The sequence below is a fragment of the Rhopilema esculentum genome, chromosome 12, assembly GCF_057945365.1.
Source record: "Rhopilema esculentum isolate cy_ngs chromosome 12, ASM5794536v1, whole genome shotgun sequence".
NCBI classification, from domain to species: Eukaryota; Metazoa; Cnidaria; class Scyphozoa; order Rhizostomeae; family Rhizostomatidae; genus Rhopilema; species Rhopilema esculentum.
The window spans coordinates 5,843,029-5,858,771 of NC_142826.1; the positions used below are offsets into that span (position 1 = coordinate 5,843,029).

The 15,743-nt window shown below is 38.4% G+C and overlaps 1 protein-coding gene across 1 annotated transcript; it reads right to left on the reverse strand.

Annotated features, from left to right (window-relative positions):
* Window positions 1-4,038: 4,038 nt before the first annotated feature.
* On the reverse strand, window positions 4,039-6,966 carry LOC135681197 (transcription factor Sp5). Its single transcript, XM_065195524.2, has 2 exons — window positions 6,809-6,966; window positions 4,039-5,394 (listed from the first exon to the last, which is right to left on the reverse strand). The coding sequence occupies exons 1-2, from the start codon at window positions 6,854-6,856 to the stop codon at window positions 4,342-4,344; spliced, it is 1,101 nt and encodes a 366-aa protein (XP_065051596.1). The 5' UTR covers window positions 6,857-6,966; the 3' UTR covers window positions 4,039-4,341.
* Between the last annotated feature and the right edge of the window lie 8,777 nt (window positions 6,967-15,743).

The following is a 15,743-nucleotide window of genomic DNA, read 5'->3' on the forward strand; positions in this document are numbered from 1 at the left end:
TCAAAACTCGTTGATTATTCACCCCGCGTGATATGGGAACTTGAAGCCAAACCAGCAGACGAAACGCTCAATTTTTAATTTTTTCTACGAATGGACCTGCGATTCTTGTACCTCTATTTTCTTATGATTTTGTAGCGAAGATGTCATTCTTTCTGAAATTAGAATGTGGGGTCCACGACAATGGAACGAAAAGATTGCATAAAATATTAATATCAATCTTTAAAAAGATGGTCCTAAAATATTCATACTTATATGAAAAGTGACAAAAGGACCAGTAGTATTGCAACTCAATTTTTGGCAAAAATGGATTTTACCTCTTCTTTATCTTGCCATTTCAAATAGCTAAGGTTTTATACCCCGTCGAAATCCCGCTCTCATGAAAAAACACTCACTGTAAGCAATCTTGGTTTTGATCGGAAGGCCATTAGAATCACTCCGAAGTTATCTACATTGAAATTTTAATGGCTCGCATCTTAAACGGGGCTTTCAAGATCATCCCCTTGAGTAACAGCTGCCAAGCATTTTGACCAAACGGTTTAGGTTTCATGAAACGTAAAGGGAAATAAGTGATGCTTCTTCAAATTAATGCAACTTGTTTTTAGGGAAAAGGGGCATCGGGCCATAGCCCCCCACTCCCACTTTTCTGCAGAGCTAAAGAAAAATTTTAGGCAAAAGTGGAAATAAATGTAGTATGATTCTGTAAGTAACTTTGCCTAGTATTCTCTTAAATGTGTCCTTAGCTTTACCTTGGTTGCTATGTCTTTACCATAGAAGACATACATAAAATTGAATATGGGAATTAGATCGAAGAAATCGGTCATTGTCTAAGTTTTGTAACGAGTAACAGCTTGGCTTTGCAAATAGATCGAGAAACCTAGTCTAGAATAATTTGGTGCCAGCACAAGGATTCGCTTTTTCCAATGCCTAAATTTGGCACACAAGGTCTATTTGTTAACGAAAGCGCTCTCAGAAACATTACAAAAAGAGAGAAATCAGCTGTTGAAGGAAAAGAAACAGCTGGAAAGAACTATGCGACACCTTCAGTCAGAATTCATTTTAGATACAGTTTCTGGCCATCCCTTAGACACCATAATTCTAAAATTTTTCTTGCCGCCAACCATGGTGGCAGCCTTTCCTAAGCCCTTTCAAGACTTTGATAGTTTGGCCCCTCCACTTTCAAATACGTTTCGCCGGCCCTGGGCATTGTAATCATTTTCGCTTTTCGTCTTGGCTCAGCTGAACCGGCGTATATTAGAGATGGCGTTTAATTAGAGTATATATTGTTCGTCCATGTTCTTGCTTTTCTGTCCTGACACATCACAAAAATTCCTCACATCTTTTTTCAAGCTTTTTTCAAGACTTTAAACCAATATGAAATCTTTCACTGATTTTGATGAATTTTTATCGAAGATAGAAATTGAAAATGCAATGAAGATGAATTTGAATAAAACCACGTGATTCTAATACCCCAATTGCGTCACAAATTCTTCTGTATTTTGTTGGCCTAGGCCAAACTTTGAGCGGCAAAAGCGAAGAAATGAGTCGCAATGTAGCAATTCCGAAATTGGAATTAAATTAGCTTAGTAAATAAAGTCAAGTTATTTTTTGACCTTAGAATTACATTTATATGTCTCGTTATTGGCATCAGAATATTTTATTGCTCACCTATTGGTGAGTTTGTGACCGAGGCAAAAATATAAAAACTGAACTGCCATATTGATAAATAAATTAAAGCAACCTGTTTCTTTAGTAATTACCGGATCACCAAATGGTACCCAGAAGGCCCTTGCGACAACTTGCTGCCCATTGACTGCATCCTATTCCCCACGCATGCCCTCGTTTTAAGTTCAATATTGTCGCCTTAAAGTCCTATTTGCTTCACATTGTTCGATGATAACGGAAGCTGTCAAATGTGTAGCACATTGTGCACTGCAAGTTGCTTTTGCTTTAGGTAATGGGCGTTTAGGCCACCTGCTCAACTTTTATCAATTTCGTGATATCAAAAGTAGCCGACGAGCAACGGGGTGTATTTGCACAAATAATAGGCCAGAAGATTTTCGGGAAGACACCTAGAGCCCATAAACAAGCCTCAAACTCCCTCCTGTTAGCTGATAGGTGACTGTGGGAACAATATGCACCCTTATTAAAAATAAAAGAAGACAGGCACATTATGCAAATTATTGGTTTCTATACATAAGTTGGTCCCCCTGTCATTTACATGTGCGGGCGTCCCTTTCTTTAAGGATCTTGGATGCTGCTTAAAACTACTTGCTCAAGATCATCGTATTATCCATAGTATTACTTGGTATTTACAGGAAAATACTACACAGGCAAGCACTTGTTACGTAAGCGCCTTTTTATGATATAATCGTTTCGAATACTTTGCTCTGTTCACCGCCTCTCTAGAGGCTTTTGCCCAACCACGGCTCAAACCTTCTCTAGTAAGGCTCGAAGGAGATTCCATCAAAATACTTCCAACAACTATAGTCTACAACTACTTTTGTAAACGTCATTTTCAATCCTAGCCTCGATAGATCCTTTCGAGCGATAAAGGAATGGCAATTTCAGCCTATCCTTCATCATTATCAGAGGTTGCACTAGAAAAATCCCTAAGGTTTCTTACTTTTCACACAGAAGTTGAATATACACTCTTTTTTAATAAGAATCGATAGATTTAAGTTCAGGCTGACTGTTCTTAATTTTTCCCAAAATCTGAGGCTGGATTGTTCTTAATTTGTTCTTAATCTTAACAGTGCGAGTGCTAGCTTTTTCGCTCTAGGGTTGTGTGCAGGCCTCATTTGCCAACAAAGCGAGTGAGACAGCCTTAATTTGCTGACAAATTTGAATATTCACCGAAAAAGCACCCACGCATCGTTAAAAATCTCACCATTTTGAGAAAAAACGTTGTTCAAAATTGCATTTTGCAGAAGCTCTGCCTCAGCTTGTTCTTAATTTGTTCTTAACTTTTGACCAATTTCGAGGCTAGTTTTCTTGTAAAAAAAGGTACCCCTCCAGGTGACTGTACCCCTTTAAGTGACATCATCATTCGATGTTCCGTATTTCCTGTCATGTCAAAATACCGCTCCTTTCGTAGCCTCTTCTCTCGGTGATTGGAAACATCTCATATTTTGACAGTATATCTCGAAAGAATATCCCTGTTCAGAAAATAATTATAAAACAGAAACTGGTAAACATTTCCAAAAAAGGCTAGAACATGTTGATTTCCACAACGTAATCGAAGAGCCAAGGCCTACGGTACGTTTTAAGGTGCACCACTAGGCTTCTGTTGTAATTTCAGCTACTGCTCGTTAAAATGTCCAAAGCATTTTTTGTTTTTTTCTCTAAAAATAAATAATTTCTGGTAAAATCGCTTGCATATATTTCACTGCCTGCCAATTGTTGCCTAGTACCAACTTAATTTTCTAGAAGAGAATATTCCAGATAAAGCAGACGTCATCAATTCTTCTTGTTCTAACAATCAATAATAACATAGCAGCGGCCTAATTTAGACAAGTAGTTCGAAATTTGGTTGGTCCCAGACTACTTGTCTAGCGCACATGTTCTTGTGTTGTTGTTCTGGCTTGTCAGAGAAAGATTCATTGATTAATCTTTTCACAAAAAACAATCTAGGTTTTTCGTCTGATATATTCCATCGATGTATCTCTATTTTCAAAACATCCAAAACCGAAGTGAAGAAAGAAAATTTTAATCTAAGGTGTGTAAAAGATTCAATATGAGGTATAGATATAAGGTATGAAGGATAAAATGAAATTTGAGGAAACTTTTGTGTTGTGATTGAATGTATCTTAACATTGCATGAAATACATTTGAATGTCCTCAACCAGCACATTGAAACTCAAATTTTTTATCAGATCCCAAACAAACCATGTAACCAAAGTATTCTGAAATTGCTTCTTCTGCCACTTTCATAAAATACACCAGCTGTGGAGCTTTCGTTTGAAAGATTATTTCCTGGATTACATTTCTGAATACTTTCTTTTTCATGTAGGATAGACAAAGCTAATTGAAGGCAAAGTGTTGTTTGTTTTCAATAATCTTCTTCCTCATATTTACTAAGAACTTCTATCTACATTGGACTTCTATCTACATTATAATTCTACAATATCTAATATTTACAGTTATTAACACAAACAAATCAGTAACACAACGTTTCAGAACAGTCAATCCTTGCTTGAACTTTTATTAAAAATTGTGATTGTGTATCACATTTGCATCAGGTTAATCTTACACCAAGTGTGTTACTGTTTCGCTTGTTGGATAATTTGAAATTTGTACAATAATATCACAAGCACTAATATACAAGCTGATCATGTCAGCACTTTACTCTACTTGAAGCAAATTATCAGTTTCAGTAATACTAGTAACATCGACATTTTCATCGTTTATTTTCGAGTCCATTGACTCGTCAGTGTCTTCTGCTATGCTTCCCTTCTTGCTGTTCGAATGCGTTTTCATATGCTTTGACAAGTGATCGCTTCTAGTGAATCTTTTGCCGCATTCGGAACAAGAGAATCTCTTTTCGCCCGTGTGCGTTCTCAGATGACGCTGCAGTTCATCCGATCTAGTGAAACTCTTATTGCAGAATAACCAATTGCAAACAAAAGGCCTCTCTCCACTGTGCCAGCGAAGGTGTGCTTTCAAATGTGAAGTCTTTCCGTACACCTTTCCGCATCCTGGGATGTGGCAGATGTGCTGTTTCGGCTTATTAGGCGAGCTTCTGCCCGATTGACAGTTTGGGCATTTGCACCTGCGACACCTCCGGGTCACTCCCACCGAAGGCGAGTTGGATGACCGCATTGGACCAGAGTGAGACACGCTACCCATGTTCATCATTGGCGGATGACTGCTTGAAGATGGAGTGCTGCTGCTAGGAAGTTGTGGTAGAGGAAGAAGCGAGTTTGGGTTGACAAGAAAATGTCCTTGGATACCAGCTTGATGGCCTAGCCATGATGGCAATAAAGGTTCATGATTGACAGATATATGGCGTGGCTGCGAGGCAGTGCTCTTTACCGGGCTTGCAAGGGAACAGTTGTGCTTAACTGGGCAATGGGGTGCTGAAACTCTCGAGGTTGGCTCAAATGCATACTGGTTGCTCTTTTTCATTTCAGGAGAGATTGACAGCACTGTGACAGGGGCGACTGGGACCTTTGAATGTGAACTGACACATGGAAAATCTGGGCGAAGTTGAGACTCTTTATGCGAGATCAACGAGTGATCATGGCAACGCTGCAAAACTCTCGAGTGAATTGAAACATCTGTTTGCCAGGGCTGGAACAATTTTTTTGTCTGTTCCACATCAAACATAGACGACTGTTGTCCAATTTTCTTGCATGTTGCTGCTAACATTGCCAGAGGAGAGTGCGTTTTGTGCTCCTGAAGAAGTAAATTTATTTGACAATTAATCAACATGATCAAGGCGTGACTAAAAACAGTCGGATACATATAATTCAATAACAAATCCAAGACAATTACTTTGACTAATCAATTGAAAATATTGGTTATTTACTTTAACCACTGAGGATCTCGCATCAAGAACAAACGCAGTCACGTGCCATAGCAAATTAATTTTTAAGGACAGAGGCAATTCTATTCAAACAAACTCATGCAGGTCAATGGATTTCTTCTGTAGAAAGAAAAATAAACAAACATGAAAAACTGCTAGAAATAAGGTCATATGCTTTTTTTTCTGATAGCTTTAGTAACAGAAAAGCCTAGGCCGGTTCAAGCCCTCTATGCAATTTCAGGGCCGTTTGTCCATATGAAAACCTCCCCTTTATTTTATTGAAAAGTCATCAAAATTCAACAGATGAAGACAATTTGTTGTCTGAATAAGTTGATAATGATTCATGTTCGTATATATTTGGTTTTAGAATCCTAGGACGCTTCTTTGGCTGAAATTCAAGTGAAAATGTGTTGTTGACATCATGTTTGGTACTAACGTTTGTCGTCGCAACCATTGGCCTATTCGGCTTTTAGAAATTTCTTGTAAAATCAAACTTTGTCACTGTTTCTTATATGAAGTCCTACATTAAGGATCGTAAATGAAAAGGAGTTTGACCTTTGAAAGCTTCAGAACATGTAAACAAGGCAGGGAATTGTAGTAGGACGAGGTACAAAGGCAATTTCTCTGCACAGCTAACAGTCTTGAAAATAAAGGGGTGTTGTTATAGTAATGGTGATGGAATTTAGCAAATTGGTTGTTGGATTTCACTCAAAAACCCATGATTAGAAAAACTGGAAAGACAATGCTCAATTCGATCAAGCTGTCTGGCGACTGACCTTTTGATTATTATACACGAATCAAAAACCCAACGCAACAATAGAAAGCGAGGATTGTGTACGTTCTTTTACAGGAAAGGGATTACAATGCATCAGATCTTCTACCTTAGATGCTAAATGCCAAAGTATCACTTGCGCCGCCTTTATGCTCAATGTGTGCAGCCTAAACCAAACAACAGACTGTAGTACTCTCGTTATGTCAAACAATCAGGCCTTTATAGTATTGTACAACTTTTCATATCCGAAAGAAATTAACCTGGAAAGCACCCTCGAGTAAGATAAAATACCCAAGTTTAACAGTTCTTTTTAGTTGCTTCTGCTGTAAAGGGATGGCGAATATTTTATCAAAATCAGTTTAGGTAGCAAATGGCACTGACAGGTTTATTCTTAACATATTTCATGACCTCCTCCAGCACTGAACTGAACCGCCTTTCACTATCTAAAGTCTTTTCATTTGCTCTCCTCCTCCCATTTTTAAAAAGGAAATGCAACAAAAAAGGCTACTTACACAAGAAAGCATGAAGCTTTTGCAGCCTGGACCTGTTGGTGGAGACATTGCTCGTCTGTTGATGTTTAAAATCTTTCATAAAATAACAAGAAATGCGATGCCGAATTTCACGTACGCTCTCGATAAGGCGAGAAACACGAATGAATTCAACTTCTCTCCTCCTACTCCTTAGATCCCTCAGCTGTTTCTAGCTCTTAAAACTTCAAAGGATGCCGCGTGAATAGAGCAGACATCAGAAGGGCCGCAAACCAATCATTCATGGAGGCGGCTTCTTTTATGTCAAAGTGATGGACCGCCTCTCGCTGCGATTTGGCGCGCGTTAATAGGATTGCATTGTGTCAAAGATGAAATGGGTGGGATTTGGGCGGTCAACTAATGAATACATAGGAGGGAAAGAAATTAGTGCTCTTGATCAAAGGAAAATGCCGACAAACGACCACTGTCATTGGTTGATTTAAAATAGAGAGATCGTGTGTTGACACATTCACGATATAATAACCAAACAATACGAGTTTCTATTGTTTATATCCGATCAATCAGCCCACCACACCATTTATGATTCAAAGATGGTCATCGAAAATTCTTTTGAAGTTTGCCGCCGTTATTATAATGTGAAAAGATTTGGGATTATCAATTCAACGAGTTCACAAACAGGATTTGTGCTGTGAGACTAAAAGGGACCGGCTTTGCAGCAAGTCTCCATGCTTTTGTGTGTTCGCGGAGTGTCGGTGAATTGAATTTGTAAGACGTTGGAAACCCTGGTTGGAAACCATAAGAAATGCGAGCTGATAGCTGTGCAAACGTCTTATCCGCGGATTGAATCAAAGACGGGCCTTCGCACGACCTATTCAAATGACTACCAGCTTGACATTTCTCTACATAAATACAACGCAGCTTTCGCTGAGGTTGCTTGTAAGCCTTGGCGACTATGTCAACTTCGCTGTTATAGAGGAAAGAAGGAAATGGCCTATTTTGTCGAAATCACCACTAAGCACAGAACATAGACTAATTTCATGTTGCCCACGTGTGTTTTTCTTCTAAGCGGTATTTATAGCAAACTTTGGAAAGAGTGATACACCCCTTTTTAGGTATTGGAAGTGTCCATGTGTGGCAAGGGAATTGGGTGCAGAGATCCCCAACCATTTTTAGCTCATTTACAGTCTTTTTTAAAAGAACCAGTGAATTTAAGATCTGTTTTTAATTTTTTCAAAAATCTGAGGCTTGATTGTTCTTAATTTGTTCTTAATTTAAAAAGGAGTAAGCAGTGCGAGTGCTAGCCTTTTCGCTTTAGGGGGGTGTTAAGTCTGGAAGTCCTATCATTTTGGTGAAATCTCTACGGTGTTTCCAAGAGTGAAATGCCCCTCGAAAGCAGTGGCGGATTTAAGGGGGGGGGGGGCAACAAGGGGAAGTTGTCCCTCCCTCAACGAGTTGAAGCAAGTTTGGCGCCCCTTTTTTGAAAATTGTGCGCCCCTTTTGAAAACTGAGAATCGGGTGAAAAAGTTTCTGAGACCAACAGGTTAATTTGCTTCAAGAATTACCTCAAAGTTATGTTGTTTATTTCGAAAATGGATCTGAAATTGTTGTATACAGCGTATTCTCATCACCAATTTTTGAAAAATTTTCAGCGCCCCCACTACCAACTGCCTCTCCTTCAAATTTGCTCTGGATCCGCCCCTGCTCGAAAGCACCGACACAATCCAGCAAACAGGTAATCCTTTCTGTGCCGAGAAATCAGCCCCCACCCTCTCCTAGGAATCCTTTCTGTGCATTGGTGGATGCCCCTGTAGTTGATTTTTCAAACATCAGTCAAAGTGGAAACCGGCTTAATTTGCAGGTCTGGCTAGCTTGTAATTTTTTCAAGCAAGTGCGCAATACTTGCAGTAATTCCATGTCTGTCGAGTGTGTAGAAGCATAGTTGGTAGAAGAGTTTTTTACTAGCTGACTCGCAGACTTTTTGCCAACTGGATAATTACTATTCAATTGAATAATGACTTATGACTAACCACATTAGTTTTTTGATTAATGACTAATGCGAAATTTTTAGAGTGCCTGATATTGAATAACTGAGAGGGTTTGCACTTACTTATTGATTTGTTGGATGAAATTATCGATTTGTTGGCATTTGGGAATGGGAATGTTCATATAAAATGAACTTAAAGATGGGTGGATTAACATAAACATTTACGGTCATTATGGCCAAATGTTAAGGCTTGTTAAGATAATAATTTAGGGAGAAGCAAAGTTTCCTGAACTGTGGAAGAAAAATTATATGTTGCAAAAGGTATATACAAAAGTCAAGGTGAAATAAACATTTGAAATAAACGTGTTTTATCTTTTAGAGACCTTGGGGGAGTGGTCGAATGATAGGTACGATCATGTCCTAATTTCAAGAATGTCTCTCCTGTGTAAAACTAATTGAAGCTCACTTTCTGCAATGATCAATCAGTTAATATTAAAGCAGCCAGGGCTGTGGTCGGATAAACTATGAAGGCTGAGACCTTAAAAACATTATACTTAGAAATTTAGACAGGGCCCCTGAGAAGTTTCCTATTAGGGCAAAACGGAAAGATGAGGCTCCCTGCGAGCAAATTGAAAAGAAAATTTTTTGCTACCACGCCTTTTAAATTAGCTTAAAAACTTCACAATTTCTTGCAGTCGTTAAAAGCGTGTTACTATTTTAAGGCATACTTTTGTTACGTTTCGTTAATTCAATTTTTAAAATAGTATGCATTACACTAGGATGCCCTCTAGACCCGGAGGCTCTTGGGCAAGTTATGCCCTTTGCCTTCCTTTAAGGGGCCCTGATTTTAAATATCATTGAGGTCTGGTTCCGGTTCAAGTTGATAATCAAAAAGTGTACTGTGCAATTCAGGACCATTTTAACATCCTGTCCTGGGATATTTGCCCCTCCAGTCTCGTTCATCTTTCCTTTCTTAAAGACTTTGAGAAACCGGCATACTTTGCTGTAGCTGTTATTTTGCATGAGGCTGTTACTCAGGCCGCTTTTGATAATATAGTCTCAAGCATGCTTGTTGCCCAAGAGCCTTTAATTTAAGAAAAAAATCTTTTATCCCCCATTTCCTTTAGAAAGGGCTATAGGAGCAATAGTTCTCTTGAACCTTACCGCACGGCTCAGATATATCGAAAATACACCCTACTGCATTCTGCAGCGGTCTCCCCCTGACTGCAGATTTTTCTGAGGCCATTTTCTCTGTATTGCTTGTTATTCAGTATTTTCTTTAAACATTTCCCTCCCTGGATAGCTTAAATGTGATTCATAGTTATCCTGACTTCATTCCACTGCTTCTTGGCTCAGCCAAGCTGCATTGAAAACAAAGCCCGCCCCCGCTATTCTACTTTTAATTGTAAATTCTTGTGGTCTTGATAGGAAGTTTGGACTTAAAAAAACTCTGTGGTAGACTCGTAATCTGGAATCAATTCTGACAGAGTAGCCTCGTCTTGAAGTCGAGAGCCCGGAGCAAAGGGAAGAAAGACTTTTTTGCATTCAGGCCTTGTAATTTGACTCTATGTTTTACTGAGCAGACGATATAATTTCAGATACTATCATTTCTTTGAGATCATTCACGATCAAGATTTTAATTTACAGCAGATGTACTTATGCTCCATGCAGCCATGAAATCGTGAGAGCTACTGCTTTGGTGTCAGTTAGCTGCTACATCGCAAAATTGTAGATATATGCTGCCGGTCAGATAAACCTAGCCTGATAAGCCAGGGTTTGACCAGGTCCTTCTTACAAGACATAATGTCAAGAATTCTGCATTTCGTAAAACGTGATAAAAATTTCGTGTTCCGTGTATCATTATCGAGAAACTCTGCGTCCGGAAAGTGGTAAGAAATCTGTCAATCCGTCGAGAAATTGCCAAATTTCCGTAATCCGTGACAAATTTTCTTAAAATTCCGTTGTTTCAGAAAGCCCTGTTGATCCCAAATTTAAGCTAGGAGCAAAACGACTCGTTGTATAGTAGTGTAGGCAAAGCCACGTCAGCCCCTTCGTTCCAGCAGTCCATTGAGCCAAGTAACAAGCATACTATTGCTTTTAATGTTTTCTTTTCAACATACTTTTCAGTCTAATGCACTTCGCCTCTGCTTTTTAGCGCTATTTTTGAAATATGCATAACGAGAAGCAAGTGGATTGGAATCATGTCTACGGACTCCTCACAAAGGCAGCTTTGAGTTTTACGCCTTCTTCCAGCAATTCTTCCGCGTATCAAACCCAATATGCATGTTTATCAAATCTCACAATATTGCTACTACCCTTTCCAATTTTTGGTCTAACAACAACATAAACATAACTTTTAATTGTTCTACCTTTTACACAACCCAGTTTATAATCACAGCATCTGGTGTGGCACAGGAAGCATGTGCACCAACTTTCAGAAAACAGATGTAAAGTACATTTTTGCAGCTCAACGAGGTGTTTTTTGCCTATAATTATAGGCGCCCACTTTTGAAATGCTTAATACTTCTAGGTTTGTGAAAGACTGAAATGAGAGTTGTTGTTGCTAATTGTGAGCAAAAAAGAACAAGGAAGAGTGGAAGCGATGAGACTCAAAATCTACCAAAAGTCTTGGTGTACTATGCAAAATTTTGAATACTCTTTACTGAATCACTCCCTCCGAAGAATGTTGTTTTATGCAATTTTAAGAGCTTCCGTTTGGTTCTACTCCAATTCGATTTACGGCCCCGTTTGGGAGCAACTGCGCATGCCCTATTAGCACACTTTCCTCTGATTGGCTTTAAACTTTGAGCGACAAACAAAAGGAAAGGCAATAGCCGTTTCAGGTCGTATCCCCAACAAGATTTGACTGAACAATCATCCTGGTTGAAACTTTACCTTAAATTCTTAAAACTAACTGATGTCGTTCCCATGCTCCTTCTTTGCATGACGTAGGAGTAGGGATGAGGCTTCTTGTTTACAAAGCATTTGCTTACATAGAAAACTCCCATCATAACCCTTAATTTAAACTTCTGGTTTTACGATCGGTCAATTGAAAAAATATTGCACTTTGTTAAAACTTTTCCTGGTTCATTTGCTCTCAAAATAATCCTACTGTGTTACGCCCATGTCTCAGATTAAGATTGTGAAACTGCTTGGGACTTCAATTTATGAGTATAAGCAGGGCCCACGCCACAAATTTTAAATTTTTTTGGGGGGGGAGGGGGCTAGGCTAACGAAAAATGGAACCTAGGATTCTTTCACCTTTTATTGCAGCTTTGAAATTAATTGCTTCACAAAAAGTGGGGGCCATGGCCCCTAGCCCCCCTGTGGCGTGGGCCCTGATAAGGACTATCACCAATGGTCAGTATGAAAGCAGGGGAAAATCGATCAACTGGAATTTATTCCAATCAATTGAGAAAACTAACATAAATTATTCATTAGAACAAAGCAAAAATTCACGTATCCTTTTTGAGATTCAAAACTTATTTAAGCGAAGACAGGAAAGGTTTACGTAGACATAGCTTTCCTTCGTTTTCAAGTTTTAGATCATGTTTGCAATTATGAGCATCTCCCTCCAGCCCCTCTGCAACTTTCTAGCCCTGCATTCTCACTGTACAGCTGATGTGATAAAAAGTGGTCTGCCTTCCAGTCAGGCCCGGTTTCAGGAAATTCTTTTAAAAGGGGGGAGGGGGGTGAGGTGCAAGTTTTTATCTACCGAGTACATTTTGGCAGCGTACACTACGTTAATGCAATCAAAATATTTCAGCATTGTTAATTTTTGAATTTCAGCTGTTACAAAGCAACTTCAGCTGTAAAACTATTAGCTTTATGAAAGTTCTAAAGTAAGCTCCATGGTCACGTAGTTTATTCAACTTTCAGAAACACAGAATCGAACTCTTCTGTTCTTCAACTGGACCCACTTCTTGATAACAGATGGGTTCTGTGAAAAGTATTTCTCGCACAAAATCAGCGTGAGAGATTGTAGACGATCCTGGAGCATTGTGCTTTGTACTTTCAGAAACGGGGGCCCGCGAAAATTGAGCCTGGGAGGGGGGATTAGACTCAAGTTTAGTGACATAGGAGGGCCCACCATGGTTGGGTCCGACGCGAAAGAAATTTTTTGAAATTAAGTCTAAAAATGCATCTCCCAGATTGAAATTATCTCTGTTTTTGTCAAATTTCTTGGGATTAATCTTCTTCTGTGATGTTCCTGAAAATCTTCTTCAGGATCAACGGAAAAATCAAACTGCAGAACTTTTAAATATTCTGAATGTTTTTAAAAATTACATGAAGGATAATTTTTCGTTTGAAAATTTAAAAAGATCATCCACCCGTCAAAATCCCAATTTTACCGACTAAAATCCCAATTTTACAGACTAAAACACAAATGTCTTTTCTTGGGGGTATTACACTCCCTACACCCCCCGTGCGACTGGTCCTGCTTCCAGTACGCTGACAAGCGGAGATGCAAAAGCAAGATTTCTCTGTATGGGCAAAAATTAAGACTGTCCCAATTTCATCTAGCTTTAGGCAACATTACAGACAAACTGACGATTTTACCAACAACTATCAAAGCTCGCAATATTACAGGCTTGCTTACTTGGTAACTACCAAATGCTCAACTGTGTATTCAGATTTTCTCAGGAATTCAATTTGTAGCAATGATTGATTCATATAGGTGCACTCCGATACTTGACCTAACGGACAGGGCATCCTTTTCAAATAAAAAGTATGGGATAGGGTGTTATGAATTGAATCATATTTTTGAGCAGGGTATCAAAATTAAAAAGTCTATAAAAAAAGAAATACGTGAGAACAGCTTGCTCTGTTTTTAGAGTTTGCCTTAGAATGAGCATGTTTCAGTTACATTTGCTAATGGTAAATATCATGAGATCTGGTAAATTTTGGCATAATTGTGCCGTATTTTGGCATACTTTTTATGGGGCAGGGTTAGTGGGCAAAAAGTTTTACGCACAACCTCGTCAACTCTAACCAACAAGCCTACCATACATGACCCAACAAATTTCGAGACTTTTTCTTCTTCTCCTTTTAAAAAATCCCAAATCTTTCATTCTTTTAAAAATCTTTTAAAAAAAAATTTAAAAAATCTAAAACAGATCTGGCAACTACAGCTTTTCGATGCTTTGTTTTGTTGTATTTCATGAATCCAAAAAAATGCGAAAATTCTCATCTGTTTTGTCTTTTCTCGACTTAGACCGTAAATTCGTCTCAAATTGTTCGTCTTGCTGTATATTTCTGCTCAATGTACTTCTTAATTCAAGGTAGAGCCCGTTTTATAGGCTTCCCTCTCAGGGGAATATCTGTTGCACTGTCCAACGCGAAAGGAAGATGATTCCGATATTCCCATTGGTTGAAACAATATCATGGCCTCTCATTGGAAATGAGGCGAGTATTTGAACTGCAGGTGATACCATACAACTATTTTGTTTCGTTGCTGTATTTAAACAGAGTTACATTGTATATTTTGCGATGATTAACTGGCCCGGTGTTTAGACATATTATCAAAGGCCTATCAAGCAGTAATTGCCTTTTGGCTACTCGGAGCAAACAAACTTGTCTAGCACAAGCCTGGCTTCATTTATATTTTAAAGGGCATATGTCGCATTGCCGATTGGCTGCTGGTAATGAATTTTTACCACCGTTAGAATTCAACCTTGGTCCTGTTTTTCTGGTACGCTCTTTTTTAATATAAGATCAATTTTATAAGAACACTAGCCTCAAAAATGGTCAAAAGTTAAGAACAAGTTAAGGACAAACTGAGGCTACGCTACTGTAAAATTCAATTTTGCACAACGTTTTATCTCAAAAACGAAGATTTTTAGAAATGTGTGGGTGCTTATTCGGTGAATTTTCAGACTTGGCAGCAAACTAAGTCGTCGCGCTCACTTTGTTGGCAAATGAAGCCTGAATATCTCCCTAAAGCGAAAAAGCTAGTAACCGCACTGCTTACACCCTATTACTTTAAAAACAAATTAAGAACAATCAAGTCTCAGATTTTCAAAAACATTAAGAACAGTCAGCCTGAATTTAAATTTACTGCTTCTTATAGAAAAAGAGTGTATCATGAAAGTGAGCATTGTGGGGTATTTCGTTACCCCATTGCATAATATAAAGATCCGATTATTCATGCTGAGGGACAAAACATTTGGACCGTTTCACATGCTGATATTCATGTTTCATAAAGCGTCAGCCAAGATCGCGTTATCTTTGAAATAAATTTCCTCTTTCAATCACAACTTTTTTAAGATATTTATAAAAGATGTTCTCAAAGTATTTATCAGATATACCTTGTAAAATATACTCGGATATTTTGTTAATAAAACTGGCGTCAAGCCCAAAGCATCATATTACCCAGAACCTTGTTAAAACAAAGATAATGATGATTTAGTTAAGAATTTACCTTGAAAATCGAGAGTATAGCCTTTCGAAATTTAGACACTTTCTTATAAAGGCACACAGATGTTTCGCTTTTCTACAAAATGTAACTAAAGTTGAAATTAAGTATGAGCATGTGATGTCAAGTTTTTAGAAAATGCCATGAAGAAGGGTTGTGCCAGTGCACGTTTTCATATGCTGAGTGGTGAGAAAATTCGTCCCACTAGGCCCTTTGAGCTACCCCATTACTGAGCGCAAAAATCGAGATTTGTCACGGTAGCCTAGAACATTCTTATATACATTAATGATGTTTCTTGGAGTTTCTAATAGGTCGCATAGGAATTTCTAACCAAAATTTTTGAATTGAAGGATAAATGGCAGATGTAAGGCTTTTTCACTAGCCTTGTTTGCGTAGTTTTAATTTCAATTGGTTTCCCAATCCAAAACCAAAAAATTTAATGCTATAAACAAGGTGAAATACTAATTAGTCAATTTAAAGGTTTCCCCCAGGGCCCCATTTCGTCGCCTAAAGAATCTTCTATTTTATAATGGCTTTGTTGTTTTAAACTTGTTTCCAGC